General features: G+C 50.7%; 1 protein-coding gene across 3 annotated transcripts in view; it reads right to left on the minus strand.

Annotated features, from left to right (window-relative positions):
• Nucleotides 1-745: 745 nt before the first annotated feature.
• PIP4K2B (phosphatidylinositol-5-phosphate 4-kinase type 2 beta) overlaps nt 746-15,532 on the minus strand; it is a 43,289-nt gene continuing 28,502 nt past the window's right edge. For 2 of the 3 annotated variants that reach the window (XM_081166665.1, XM_081166666.1), the window contains exons 9-10: nt 13,608-13,711; nt 746-7,716 (exon numbers count right to left, since the gene is read on the minus strand). In XM_081166665.1, the coding sequence (XP_081022791.1) occupies nt 7,636-7,716; nt 13,608-13,711 (185 nt within the window). In that variant the 3' untranslated portion in view covers nt 746-7,635. The remainder of the gene's footprint in view (nt 7,717-13,607; nt 13,712-15,532) is intronic. The other variant, XR_014001285.1, reaches the window with a different exon arrangement.

Raw genomic sequence — 15,532 nt, forward strand, 5'->3', positions numbered from 1 at the left:
TCCATTATAAGCTCACTTCTCGCAGCGAGGGAACCGCCAGAAGGCCCTCAGAGCTGGATCTCAGTGTCTGGGCTGAACGATGGGTGTGGAGATGCTCCTTCAGGTATACAGTGGTACCTCGGGTTAAGTACTTAATTCGTTCCAGAGGTCCGTTCTTAACCTGACTGTTCTTAACCCGAAGCACCACTTTAGCTAATGGGGCCTCCTGCTGCCGCTGTGCTGCCGGAGCACGATTTCTGTTCTCATCCTGAAGCAAAGTTCTTAACCCAAGGTACTATTTCTGAGTTAGTGGAGTCTGTAACCTGAAGCGTATGTAACCTCAAGTGTATGTAACCCGAGGTACCACTGTACTGGGCTGAGACCCTTCCCAGCCCCTGCTAACTATTTTGACAGCGAGTGTGACTGGGCACCTGTCAGTCACTGGGTGACATCAAATGAAACACTTCCTTTGCCTGCAGGGATTGAAATCACATCTGTGGGTAAAGGGCATTGGGCTTTTCAGGCACCAACTTTCACAGCTTCAGCGGCACTTGCAAACCCTGCTTTGGTCAGGGCACCGTGGCTTTTCCTGGGTGCAGCTTGGGGAAAACAGGATAGAGGTTCTCCACTGCTGGCTTGCGGGCAAATATTTGTAAGCCTGTGATGCTGAATGAATGTGAAAGTGAGTTCTTCCCACCGTGCCTCCCTTTTGAGACCCACCTCCCCAGTTTTCCCCTGCCTCAGAAATACATTTTAAAAAAAGAACTGTACACAAAGTTTTAATTTTATTTCGCTTGTCCCACCTGGGAGACTTCACCTTGTTAACATGCATGCATTTCAAAACACTAAGTGTCTCATACTTCTTCTAGCAAACAGATAAGCACATTGAACTTTTTAATCTCTATTTTTAAAAAAATGTTGTGAAAATTGAAACGGGTGCGTTTTTTGTTTTTTCTTTACTTTTTTTTGTCACCAGCTACTTGAACTTTTTGTGATACATCTTTAAAAACACCTTTGAGTCCACTGCATATGCAGCACAAAAAACAGGCTTTTTAAAAAAAATGTAGCTCAGCGGAACTGGCTCATGATTCCTTCACCCTGACTAGGAAAACAGGAGCTGCATTTACAATTCGTACAATTAAAAAAAAAACTACCTGTGGTGACACTGTGCAGACCTGCGCTACGATTTTCATTCTCGGGGCCAAGTGAGACTGCATAGCAGCTTGTTGGTTGTCTCGCTCGCATACAAAGTGTGTGTGTGTGTGTGTATGTGTGTATGTGCGTTTTTAATAACAGGAGCCTAAGAACAAGGGGTACGAACATAAACCGTTCCCAGGCTGGCTCAGATGTGCTGGAAACAACTGGCTGAAACAACTGAGCACAAAGTGGTACCCATGACCTTTGCAATAATCAATTAAGATCCGCCCCAACCCGTTTTACATTTGAAGGAGGCAGACATGATTAAACAAACTTGGTTGCCACCACCAGCCCTTAAAAATCCCACAACAGTATCTTTTTCAAGTGCTAAGTGCCTGAATATAACCCACCTCCCATCAAATCACTAAAAGTTAGCATGGGGTGGATGTGTATAATGACTGTCAAACACCAGGCTTATCCAATTTACCTTTTGTCCCCGCTCTTTCCAGGTGGTTTAAAGTTCCTTGTCCGAGCGTTTTGCTTTTTTTAATTTTGCCCTGGAGTTTTCACCGCAAAAACTCGCTCTTTAGTGCTCAATCAGAGCAAACGTTAATTCTGGTTTTCTGCGGATGGCTGTTTGCTCCGATTGAACTTTAAAGAGCAGGTTTTCATGGAGAAAGCTCTGGAAGAAAAACGAGCGCTTAGACACAAAGCTTTAAGGTGCGGACTGTGCCTGGAAAGAGAGGAAGGAAGTTAAGCGTGGATAAGCCCTCACTCTGCACAGAAACCAACTCTCATCAAGATTTTCTTCTCCTGAGTAGATGACCTCATCTTCTCCTTTGTGATGACCAAAGCATGCAGGTTTAAACTATGAGGACCATGTAGCTAGTAGCCACCGATAGATTCCTTAACAAATATGTCTAACCCCTTAGGGTTCAGGCTTTGGCATCACCAGAGAGCATATACCCAAGGCAAGAGAGCAGATAGAAACAGCATGTACTCTGGCTGGGCACAATCCAGCTGAGAATGTGCATCTTGAGACTGTTCACAGAAGCAGAACTAACACACACAGAGAGAGATCCTTCCAAATGAAATTGCAATTTGGCTGCCTTTTGCTCTCTTTTTTGAGAAAGCACCACCAAGGTGTTCTCCAAGAGCTAGAAAATACTTTGCTTCTGTGGTGCATGTGTGTGTGAGATTAAAAAGATGGCTCTCAGCTGACCTCTCTTGCTCAGGGGGAAAGTGCTGGCTGTTTACAATTCCTTGCCTGGACCGATTACGGCCGATGCTGGCTTTTGAAAAGGGCGTTCTGTCCAGGCAAACAGATGTTGTTTCGCTCCACCTTGCACTTATCCACACTTCTCTCTGCCTTAAGGATCTTGGGGGGAAATGACCCTATAAATCACTACTACTAAATCCGCAGATGGTGTTCAAATGCTCAGTGACAACAGAAGTGTCCGGTGGCTGTTAGGTTCAAGAGTAAGCCAGCAGCCCACTAGCTGTGCAGGCAAGCTGCGCCCTTCGTGGAAACAGCTCACACTTAGAAAAGGACATCAGGGCAAGTGCAAAAGTTTCAGAATAGACTCCAGAGAAAATGTTAAGCACCCTTGATGCGGATGCAAAGTTGCATCGTCAGTGCCGTCACCTTGGCCCACACAACAAAACTTAAATACACCACAACACTGGCCTCCTTATGGTTATGGATGCAGACAGTTTTAATGTCGGTGCTCGGGGGAAAAGGAAACCCAGAGGTCACCAAAATCCGAGGGAAAGCAAAAGGTTCTTGATGGAGTGGGGGAGAAGATCGAAGGGGGAAAATTAAGACTGTTCAGCAGCTGCAATTCAGCAGCACATCGTAGTCACGATGGCAGGGGGCACTTCCACAGCACCAAAAAAAAGCAACTGCCTTGATTAGAATATCCTTTACACATAATTCATGTTTACTAGGTTCATCTGACGTTCCATGGGGGGGGGGGGAATCTAGTTCTGTACTATGGTGACTCAAATTCTGCCATGAACAATAAATATCCTGCCATTCTAGAACTAACTGTGCACTTTTCTGCTTATTTCACAAAATATACTTCCAAAATTCATCAGAAGAAGAACTTGGAAGTGCTTGATACTAATCCAGCATGGAAGAAGATGAAGATGACGATTGGCAATGGGCAGTGGGCCAGAATCAGACCAGCATGATGGAGCTCTCAAGTCTCCTCCCCTGGTTTCACCTGTTTGCAAGATTTCTATCTCTTAGATTGGAGGGGAGGTCTGTGGGGAGGCAAATCTAACGGAAAAGCTTTGTGAGGAAGGGAAAACCCAACTGCCCTTGACCTGTCAATCAAACCCAACATTAGCAGAAGAGGAGACAAGGCCAGCCACACAACCGTCCTGTTGAGCCCAGGAATTCTCTCCAAAGGCTCCACATTAACAGCCAACAGTTAATCTGGTGCAATATGCAGAAGAGTTGCAGACCTGACCGCGTCCTCATCTACATGCAGTGGTTGGGAGCAGAGCTGAGAGGCTCCATACTTAGAGTAGGGTTTGGTAGTTGGGGGCGAGAATGAATGGGGAGAAGCTTTGCTGAAGTGGGACTTGCAGAAGAGACAAAAAGGGGAGGTTAAAGTGGACCGGGTGAGGGACACAGCAGAAGGCTACAGCTACGAGAGCGGGAGGAAAAGTTTGCTGGTGGGGTGCGATTAGGGAGAAGAGGCAGAGTGTTGGGGGTTGGCAGGAAGCCAAAAACAGACAGGGGCTTCATAGCCATGGAGCAGAAAATAAATTTAGGAGAAGTGAAGGTAAACGGTCTCAACAAAGAGGTTGGCGCAGGAAAGGGCGTTAGTGAGAGGTTCAGAGTGGAGAAACTTGGATAAGTCACCTAGCACCTGCTCATAACTCCCCCTGGAAAGCTCTTTGGGCTTAAGACTTCTCATATTTAGGTCTCCAAACAGCACCCAATAAATGGCTTGCAGTTTTGCCTACAGGTGAGTGACACTTAGGAGACCCCAGATACCAGTGGGGTGGCTTGCATGGTTAGAGGAGTAACTGGCTGCCTGCACTCACTCCAAATGGGAGATGCATGCTTATTTTAAAGAGCAATGTATATGCTCATGGGCTTTGACAGGAAAAAGAAATGTCAGTGCTTTCCCCCCCAGGGCATACGATCAAAAGGATGACTGCAGGGAGAAAGTAAGGCTAGCAAGATATGGAAATGACTATGTTACTCAGGCTTTAGCTGGGCTAGGGATGAACCGGAGGGGATTGTCTCAGCCCCCGAGGGTGTATTCTCTGAAAGATTTTTGCTTTTTGTCAGTGGAGAGGTGGGCAGACACAACCCATATCCATGGATCACATTCCTCACCTTACAAGAGAATGAAGGGGTTTATCAAGCCAAAGGAATTGGCTTCTGAAGGGAGACTGGGAGAAAGAGAAAGAGAGAGAGAGAGGGAGGGAGAGGTGGTACTGTTACAGGGAACCAGGCAGAGGGCCTTCTTGGTAGTGGCACCCGCCCTGTGAAACACCCTCCCACCAGATGTCAAAGAGAAAAACAACTACCAGACTCTTAGAAGACACCTGAAGGCAGCCTTGTTTAGGGAAGCTTTTAATGTTTAATAGGTTATTGTATTTTAATGTTCTGTTGGAAGCCGCCCAGAGTGGCTGGGGAAACCCAGCCAGATGGGAGGGGTATAAATAATAAATTATTATTATTATTATTATTATTATTATTAGCAAGGTTGTGTTGAAGGAGGGAGCTTCAAGCAAATTAGATGAGAACAGAACTGACCAAGATGTTTGAGAGCAAGGGATTTTCGGGGGGGGGGCAGGGGCAGAAGAGAGAAGGTCAATGGGAATGCAATGGGAAGAGACAAAGGCAGAAAGACAGGTTGGGCCACAGATACTTAAAAAAAAAGAAGTGTGCCTTGAGCGACCAGGACGGTCATTCCATGCGTGTGGGAGCCTGCTTCCGTATACCGATCGAGTTTGATAGACTGAATATTTAGGCCATGATGGGCTAGATATGGCCTCTGGTTATCGGAGGCAGGAAGCCTCCAGGTGCCTGTTGCTGGGGCACACAAGCAAGAGAGGGCTCGTGTCCTCCTGCCAGGCTTCCCAGGAGCATTTGGTTGGTTGGCAACTGTGAGAAACAGGAAGCTGGGCTAGATGGGCCTTTGGATCGGGTCCCAGCATGACCAGGAAATGTATCCAATCTGCCCCCACCCCAGGGCCAGCTGGACTGCCAAGCTTCGAAAAGGACAGACGTTGGTAGGAATATCGTCACCAGTGTTTGGCGCGGATGCTTGCGTATTTCTAATGGCAACCTAGCGGAAAGTAGGGTGAAATGGCTTTTAAGAGTCGAGATGCAAGCGCCCAAGAAATGGATCCAAGAGTGGAGAACCTTCCCAGGCTGTATGCTCTTATTTCACAATGGATTTCGAGAGCATGCTTCTAGAGAAGAAAGGTGATCTTTCAAAGCTTTCAAAGCATTTACAACCTGCCGACATCCCCATTCCCACTCTGAAAAGTATGCTCACATATTCACAACCAGTTGTAGTCAGCTGGGCTGGATCTACACTGATCTTCTATAAATAAAACAATCTATAATTCTTAATGGCAGTTTCCCATTGCCGGTGGAGTTCTGCTCTGCAGTGCCCTCTGGTGTCACATTTCAATAACACGTTTTTAACATTATAAATGACAAGTGTAGATCTGCCCCACGATGCTTACAACATAGCAGACAGTTGCAGCTGATCTGATAAATTAAAGTCACAAGTGAGAAGAGGAGGGACTTTCTTATCCTATTCCTAATGCAAGGTTTCATTTAGGCTTTTAAGAAACCTCAATCTATTTACAGCATACTCCACAATTTTCAAGTTTTGCAAAACTTTCTAGGTCTTTACAATTGTGGAATCAATTTTCTTTTTAATCAGGCGAGGGTGGGGGATCCCATCAGAGAAGAAGGGGCATATACTACAAGGGAACGGGGAAAGAAGGAAAGAAAACATTCACCACATTCTCAACAAGACAGAATCCACAAATCAAGAACTATACTACACAGCACAAGACACAAACTCCCCAACAACCACATTCAGGGTAAGAAAGGCCTATGTGAGAAACAGTTTCAAGGCAGAGTAAGCAAAGTGTCTTGATTGCAAGGTGACGGCTCAAAAACTGTTATATCCATCTTAAAAAAGAAACCAACCCACAAACAACCCCCCCTCCCCACCCCACCCCACATAAGATTTAAAACATGGAATCAATGCGTTGCATTCCAAATCTTCGGCAGTTTCAACAAGCGTGGCTGTTCAATCCAACGTTACTGTCTGCAGACGTAAGAGGGGGGAAAGTTGCAATTCAAATGGGGCAAGAACAGTTTGCTTTCTTGAAGAAAACCGACCTAGCACAAATTATTCCAACGTTCTGTCCTAGCTCACAGACAGTCTATCTTAGTGGTTACGGAACAGTCAGCTGCATCGATTTATAATGTTTTTCCCCCTACGTTCTAGGATCATGTTCTTCCCAAAACTCCAGGGAGACAGATTTCCAACACACTGATTCACAACACAATACGCTGCTTTAAAAAGTGGCGGCCTTCTCAAGGCAAGCACCGTCTTATGGGATTCGCAACCGGATCCAGGGATTAAAAAGTTGGCTGAACCATGATTAGCTTAACACTGGCAGAACATCAGTTATGTTACAGAGGCAACTGAGTCCAGGCGCTCCAAAAGAAATGTCTTTGCAACTCGTCCAGAGAATGATTTAATGTTGCCGCACCCCCTTCGGAGTCAGTCTCTTCGCCAAGGGCCTTCGTCGTGCTCCAGAATGACAGGTGTAAGAATTCTCCTGTAACTGCTTTCCTCCCATTGACTTGCGTGGTTTTTTAAGCAGCCAACTTGCCATCGTATTCCACCCCATCTCTTTTGAAATGAACATTGGTGCAAAATAATAATAATAATGGGGAAATGTAACCCAAAGGGGAAAGTTCTCTGTTTCAATTGACTTAAAATGGCTTTTGCACATCGCTGTAACAGTTTCCCCTCCAAACGGCAAACGGTTATTCCCATCCAGTTCTTAGAGAAAGAAGCAACAAGAGGTTTGTTTGTTTTTTCTCGCTCGGAGTGAAGAAAAGCAGTTCCAATCGAAGGGACAAACGTCTGTGGAAGTTTCTGCTATTTATTCACATTTGCGTCTGACCTTCAGGAGACGGTGATACTCTTCAAAGGTAATTCCTCAGGTTTATGTTTGGATTTTTTCGCAACCAAAGAGAGAGAGAGAGAAAGAGAGAGAGAGAGGAAGAGAGAGAGAGAGAGAAACCTCCACTTTTCCACCAGGTCAAGCGGAGTATTTGGAGGCCTACAGCTATGAGTTAGTTTTCTGCTAGGTCACACGGTTATCGCACATTCACTGAACATCACACCCCGGCAGAGTGGGGGTGCATTCCTGTTGCCCTGGAAGTCACATCCTGCACCCACCCCCACTTTGTCTTCTCCCTCTGTTTTTTTTTTTTTGCCAAGGATGGGAAGGCAACTATGTCAGGATATTGGACATAAATTCGTTGAAGCGTTTCGAATACTGCTCTGGATTGACTGTGGAAATCTCTGCTCCGGCCTGGAAAACAAAACAGATTAAAGCAATGAAACCTCCTTCACGGACAAGGGTTGGCGCTAAAGCAAATTCTACATTGCCACCAAACGTGCATCTCTTTGAGAGTTTGGAAGCTGGAAGTCCCCAGTTTTGTGGAACTGGAATAGAACTGTTATAACAAATGTAACTTTCTACAGTGGTACCCCGCAAGACGAATGCCTCGCAAGACGGAAAACCCGCAAGACGAAAGGGTTTTCTGTTTTGGAGGCGCTTCGCAAGACGAATTTCCCTATGGGCTTGCATCGCAAGACGAAAGCCCATAGGGAAATGCTGGCGGTCGGGAGCAAAGACTTTCGCCCACAGCCGGCCTTCAGAAGAGGACCTCTTCTGAAGGCCGGCGGGGGGCAAAAGTCTTTGCTCCCCCCCGCCTGCCTTCCCCCCACCTGCCCCGGGCGATCTTAAAATGCTGGCGGGCGGGAGCGAAGCGTTCGCTGCCGACCCCCAGCATTTTAAAATCTCCAAGGGACAGCAGAGAAGTCTCTGTCCCGGGGAGGTTTTAAAATGCTGGGGGTCGGGAGCGTTCGCTGCCGACCCCCAGCATTTTAAAACGATGTTCCGAAGTGGGGAGGTGGGGCGGGAACATCTGCCCCAGCCGCCCCACTTCGGAACGATGTTCCGAAGGGGGGGGGCGGGAACAGCTGCCCCATCCGCCCCACTTCGGAACGATGTTCCGAAGGGGGGAGGTGGGGCGGGAACAGCTGCCCCATCCGCCCCACTTCGGAACGCTGTTCCGAAGTGGGGAGGTGGGGCGGGAACAGCTGCCCCATCCGCCCCACTTCGGAACGATGTTCCGAAGGGGGGAGGTGGGGCGGGAACAGCTGCCCCATCCGCCCCACTTCGGAACGATGTTCCGAAGGGGGGAGGTGGGGCGGGAACAGCTGCCCCATCCGCCCCACTTCGGAACGCTGTTCCGAAGTGGGGAGGTGGGGCGGGAACAGCTGCCCCATCCGCCCCACTTCGGAACGATGTTCCGAAGGGGGGAGGGGGGGCGGGAACAGCTGCCCCAGCCGCCCCACTTCGGAACGATGTTCTGAAGGGGGGAGGTGGGGCGGGAACAGCTGCCCCATCCGCCCCACTTCGGAACGATGTTCCGAAGTGTGGGGGTGGGGCGGGAACAACTGCCCCAGCCGCCCCTCTTCGGAACGATGTTCCGAAGGGGGGAGGTGGGGCGGGAACAGCTGCCCCATCCGCCCCACTTCGGAACGATGCTCCGAAGGGGGGAGGTGGGGCGGGAACAGCTGCCCCAGCCGCCCCACTTCGGAACGATGTTCCGAAGGGGGGAGGTGGGGCGGGAACAGCTGCCCCAGCCGCCCCACTTCGGAACGATGTTCCGAAGGGGGGAGGGGGGGCGGGAACATCTGCCCCATCCGCCCCACTTCGGAACGATGTTCCGAAGGGGGGAGGGGGGGCGGGAACAGCTGCCCCATCCGCCCCACTTCGGAACGATGTTCCGAAGGGGGGAGGGGGGGCGGGAACATCTGCCCCAGCCGCCCCACTTCGGAACGATGTTCCGAAGGGGGGAGGTGGGGCGGGAACAGCTGCCCCATCCGCCCCACTTCGGAACGATGTTCCGAAGTGTGGGGGTGGGGCGGGAACAGCTGCCCCAGCCGCCCCTCTTCGGAACGATGTTCCGAAGGGGGGAGGTGGGGCGGGAACAGCTGCCCCATCCGCCCCACTTCGGAACGATGTTCCGAAGGGGGGAGGTGGGGCGGGAACAGCTGCACCATCCGCCCCACTTCGGAACGCTGTTCCGAAGTGGGGAGGTGGGGCGGGAACAGCTGCCCCATCCGCCCCACTTCGGAACGATGTTCCGAAGGGGGGAGGGGGGCGGGAACAGCTGCCCCATCCGCCCCACTTCGGAACGCTGTTCCGAAGGGGGGAGGTGGGGCGGGAACAGCTGCCCCAGCCGCCCCACTTCGGAACGATGTTCCGAAGGGGGGAGGTGGGGCGGGAACAGCTGCCCCATCCGCCCCACTTCCGAACGCTGTTCCGAAGGGGGGAGGTGGGGCGGGAACAGCTGCCCCAGCCGCCCCACTTCGGAACGATGTTCCGAAGGGGGGAGGTGGGGCGGGAACAGCTGCCCCAGCTGCCGGGCTTCGTAGCGCTGCTGCGAAGCCGGGCGGGGGGGTGGGAACACCTTCTGAAGGCGGGCAGGGGGCGAAAGTCTTTGCTCCCCCCTGCCTGCCTTCCCAGGGGCTTTTAAATCGCCCCGGACAGCGGAGAAGTCCTCCGCTGTCCGGGGCGATTTTAAAATGCCGCCCGCCAGCATTTTAAGATCGCCCGGACAGCGGAGAAGTCCTCCGCTGTCCCAGGGTTTTTAAAAATGCTGGGGGTGGGAAGAAAAGCCCTTGTCCCCCCCCCCCAGCCTTCAGAAGAGGTCCGGGGACAGACTGTCCCCGGACCTGGTCTGAAGGCGGTTTCCCTAGGAACGCATTAATTGATTTTCAATGCATTCCTATGGGAAACCGTGCATCGCAAGACGAAAAACCCGCAAGACGAAGAGAATTGCGGAACGAATTAATTTCGTCTTGCGAGGCACCACTGTATATGGAAAAAAGGGATAAAATATTATTATTTTAAAGAGAGTCTGGAAGACTAGCAATTTATTTGCTTGCTTGTTTAATTTCTATACGGCCCTTTATCAGAGGATCGCAGGGCGACTTGTAATACAAAAACACAAAAATATACAACATAGTAACGAATGAAACCGGTAACTCCTGCCACACGTACACAATTTAAAGGCCGTAAATTGTATAATTAGCTAAAGACCTGGGGGAATATTTTTGCCTGATCCCTAATTCCCCCCCCCCCACTGACCCACATCAATCACCCACGGAAAGAAACTGGAGTTTTGCTTCCTCAAACGTGTTCAGTTGCAGGCATGCTATCTAATCACCTCCTCTGTGAGCTCTGGGCAGGAATACCCATGGGAGACTAGCGAAAATGAATGCTCAGCTGGAAGATGGGGCCCAGGCCGCGGGTCACCAAGATGGCGCTCACAGGCACACCTACAAAGGCCCACAAGCAGGGGCGGAGGAAGAGGGGGGAGGTGGGGGCAGGCCGCCCCGGGTGTCACCACTGGGGGCGGGGTGACAAACTGCTGGGCAGCACTCACCGCGGTGCCTGCAGCGCGACTGAGCAATGCGTCTCTCGTGGGAGTGACGTGGTGGCTTGGGTGCCCATGGGCTCTGCTCTGCCCTAAACAGTCTGCCTGCTGCCTCCCCCTCAGCTGTAGGGTGGCTGAATGGGAGGAGGCAGGCAGACTCCTTGGCGGCCTTGCGGAATGTCCTGCCCCAGCTTGGCCCGCCCCCAGAGGCGGCTGGCCCCGCCCCTGAGCACAGGGCATGCGCACCGCCCCAGGCACCCGATTGGCTTCCTCTGCCACTGCCCACAAGGTCCTGGTATGCCAACCCCTTCCTCTACGGCAGCCTTTCTCAACCTGTGGGTCCCCAGACGTTGTTGGACTACAACTCCCATCATCCCTGAGCTCTGGCTTTGCTAGCTAGGGGTGATGGGAGTTGTAGTCCAACAACATCTGGGGACCCACAGGTTGTGAACCGCTGCTCTACAGAGATTAGCCTTGACCTATGGGTGGGGCTCAGAAGACAGCACAACAGCCCCCACAGTACAAGGAAGGTTAGTGGTAGAACTAGCAAACATTTATTGAACACATCACTCGTTTAGTCTTGATGTTTCTGCAACCCCTGTGGTTTGAAAAATCCAAACGCCACACCTACCCTGATTAACAGGGCGCAAACAGGCCAATTGCAGGCAAGGAAGGAAGCACTCTTGGGAGCACTTCACTGAACATGAAAAGGGCAAACTCCGTAGTAGGAATGACTAGGCAAGCAGGTCGCAATTAGGTACAGTGGTACCTTGGTTCTCAAACGCCTTGGTTCCCAAACACTGAAAACCTGGAAGTAAGTGCTCCAGTTTTCAAACGTTTTTCGGAAGGCGAACACCTGATGTGGCTGTTGGCTATTGTTTCTGGGGCGCCTGCACCAATCAGAAGCCGCGCCTTGGTTTTTGAACATTTCAGAAGTCAAACAGACTTCCGGAATGGATTAAGTTCGAGAACCAAGGTACCACAGTATTTGGCGCTTTGGGTTTTTTTGCTATTTATTTTGCATTTTTATTTTTGAGGCCCGGGTTTCTCTCTTTCTGTTTCTCTTTCTTTTCGGTGTGGCGTTCTGTATGCAGCGTTCAGGTTTAGACCAGGGGCCGGCATGGGCCAGATCACTCCTGCGGAGATCCTCCATGGGCCGGTCAGCGCAGCATGACGCTGGGAATCGCTTCTGCGCATGCATGCCCAGATGCCAAAAATTGCGCCTGCGCAGAAGCAATTTCCGGCATCTGGGCATGCGCAAAAGTGATTTCCAGAACCGCGGAGGAAAGGCCCCGAGCCACACCGGTTTAGCACAGCACGTGGGGGCTCACTGAGCAGTCAGTTCGGGGGCAGCTCGTAGGCTGGTTAAATGACCTCCGTTGGCCGTTTTTGGCCCATGGGCCTTAGGCTGCCAGCACCTGGTTTAGACTTATTACAAGTTATTGTTAAGTTTAAGTTAAGTCTGCTGCAACTGGATTTCTTATGGACAGTGCCAATCCTGAATGTATTGGATTTGTGACCAGTCTGCTTCTTTGCCTTCAGTAGCAGTAAAGCTCTGCTGCATGAAATGCCTCTGGTCTCTTTGGGAATCCTGCAACGTGTTTAAGTTGTTACTCTGCTAGCTATACATTGGAATCTACTCCAGATCAATACTGCATAGAAGTTACCGTATTTTTCGCTCTATAGGACGCACCCGACCATAGGACGTACCTTGTTTTAGAGGGGGAAGGGGAAAAAAATCTCCCCCTCTCTGCTCAGCGCCCCTTCAGCGAAGCGGCAGGAGAAACGGAGCCCCTTCCATTTCTCCTCCCGCTTCGCTGAAGAGGCACTGCGCAAAGAGGGGGAGAATTTTTTTCCTTGTTCTCCCCCCTCTAAAACAAGGTGCGTTCAAGGTGTATTCGCCCAAAGCCAGTTCCTGCTGCGCTCTGGAGGTTTCAGGCAGCTACCTTGGAAGCCTGGAGAGCAAGAGGGGTCGGTGCGCACTGACCCCTCTCACTCTCCAGGCTTCAGTGAAGGCAACTCGAAGCCTCTGGAGCGCAGTGGGAGTTCCCGCTGGACTCCGGAGGCTTCACGTTCCTTTAGACCTCTCTTTGGGGCTGGCGGGGGGAAGTGCTGCTTTCCCCCACCGCCAGCCCCAAAGAGCAGGTCGGGGAACAGCGCAAAGGCTGCGCGCAGCCTTCCCGCTGCCCCCTGAGCTTGTGGGGCTGGGGGTGGGGGGAAGATCCCTGAAGCCTTTGGAGCGCAGCGCAAGTTCCCGCAGGCTTCAGGTTCCTTTTGCTGAAGCCAGGAAAGTCTTGCTCTCCCGGCTTCAGCAAAAGGAACCTGAAGCCTGCGGAGCGCAGCAGGAACTCGCGCTGCACTCCGAAGGCTTCAGGCAGCTATCCCTGAAGCCTGGAGAGCGAGAGGGGTTCGTGCGCACCGACCCCTCTCGCTCTCCAGGCTTCAGTGAAAGCAACGCCAAGCCTCTGGAGCGTGGAGGAAGCACTATCTCTGCTTTTCGGAGGCTTCGCATTGCTATCGCTGAAGCCAAGGAGCCTGCATTCGCTCCATAGGACGCACACACATTTCCCCTTCATTTTTGGAGGGGAAAAAGTGCGTCCTATAGAGTGAAAAATACGGTAAATGACAGACACAACTTCTTTAATTGATAAAGACGGGAGAAAAATGCCCCCCCCCAACACTAGAATTGCATTCCATGAAATTTTCCAGCAATAGGTTTGAACGAGCAAAAGGAATGGATTTGTCTTACCCCGTGTTTCACAGTTTTGGCAGCGTGCGCCGCTTTTTTCTTTGTGTCATACGGTGTGAGGATATCTATAATGGCCATGAAATAGACCTCCTTTTTAGGGGCACCTGATTACAATGAGAGAGGGAGAGAGAGAGAGAAACTGGTTAGTCCAGGCAAAGAGTCATATTTAGGGCAGGCTGCCTACTCTTTGGCTAGCAAGCGCAGTTCAAGTATGACCAAATGTTTTTGTGGTTAGATCTGTGAGTTGAGGCCACCTTTCCAGCCCAACAGATGCAAATGGGGGGGGGGGTGACTGTAGTATCTTGCTGACAATCTCAATGTGGCAGAGCATGACCAGAAGTCAGCAGCTGCTCTGAGCATCTGCAGAGCGCCTCTCCAATTGTCTTCATGATGCTTGATTGGCAGTTGATTTGATTCCCACCGCCCCCAGAAAAGGGCCTTCCCACTGCCAATGCACCAGCCCCCCTGGCTTTCGACTGGAGGGGTGGAGCAAGAGAAAGGACCACAATAATAAGGGAATGAAAAGCAAGTATTGCTCAGACACACCTAACAGAGACCAACAGCTGTTAAGAGACAGGAGTTCTCTCCACGGAATTATCATGTTATGAAGATTAGCGATTTTCCAATTTTTAGGGAACCCATAATGAACAGAAACCTGTGTGCATTTCAAAGGATTTTGGGACACAGTCTAGGCCACAGTCTGGTTTATTCAGGACACTGGCCAGACCTGCTGGGCCTTACGAGTGATCCATGGGCACTGCAAGTGTGCCCAAAAACAGACCCAATGATCCCCGCTGTGGTTGCACATTGCTGGGGAAAGTCAGGGCTGTGTACACATACACACACATAAAATCTGCTTCCTATCCAGTGCATTCCCATCACTGCTTTGTGAAGACATGTACACAGTATGGTACGCAGGCTGAGACCTTACCTGTCTGCGCACTGTCTCGCCAGAGTGGTGCATGCTCTGGTTATCTCCTGGCTTGAACTTCCGCAACATGCTCTACGTGGGGCTACCTTTGAAGGTGACTCGGAAACTACAACTAATCCAGAATGCGGCAGCTAGACTGGTGACTGGGAGCAGCCGCCAAGACCACATAACACTGGTCCTAAAAGACCTACATTGGCTCTCAGTACGTTTCCGAGAACAATTCAAAGTGCTGGTGCTGACCTTTAAAGCCCTAAACGGCCTCGGCCCAGTGTACCTGAAGGAGCGTCTCCACCCCCATCGTTCAGCCCGGACATTGAGGTCCAGCTCCGAGGGCCTTCTGGCAGTTCCCTCATTGCAAGAAGTGAGGTTGCAGGGAACCAGGCACAGGGCTTCCTCAGTAGTGGTTCCCGCCTTGTGGAACGCCTTCCCGTCAGATGTCAAGGAAATAAACAACAATCTGACTTTTAGAAGACATCTGAAGGCAGCCCTGTTTAGGGAAGTGTTTAATGTTCGATGTTTTGTCATGTTTTTAATATTCTGTTGGGAGCTGCCCAGAGTGGCTGGGGAAACCCAGCCAGGTGGGAGGGGTATAAATAATAAATGATGATGAAGAAGATGATGATGATGGTGTTAGCCACAATCCATATCTATCCTGTAGATTTCTGAGAAATACTATATTCTGATGCATTTTCCCTTGGAACCAGTTTGAATCTGATTCCATAGGAAGGCATCCATGCGTCCTCTCTCCCCACTGGTGTGGACAGACAGCAGACAACTTGGAAATGTGTCAAACTGTATTGATGCATACAATGATGTGCAAATGTGATACGAAATGCAAAGGGGGGAAATTATCACACTATGTTTTAAGAGGGCAATGTGTACACAGCTAAGGTTTGGTGCAAGCTGTCTTGCATTGGGACGGAAAGAGTAGGCAGGCAAGGAAGCTTCGGTGGTTGGGTGATGGTGGTTCAGGGAGACAAGGGTCTCGGGACAC

This window comes from Podarcis bocagei, assembly GCF_964188305.1.
Source record: "Podarcis bocagei genome assembly, chromosome: 13".
Classification (NCBI taxonomy): Eukaryota; Metazoa; Chordata; class Lepidosauria; order Squamata; family Lacertidae; genus Podarcis; species Podarcis bocagei.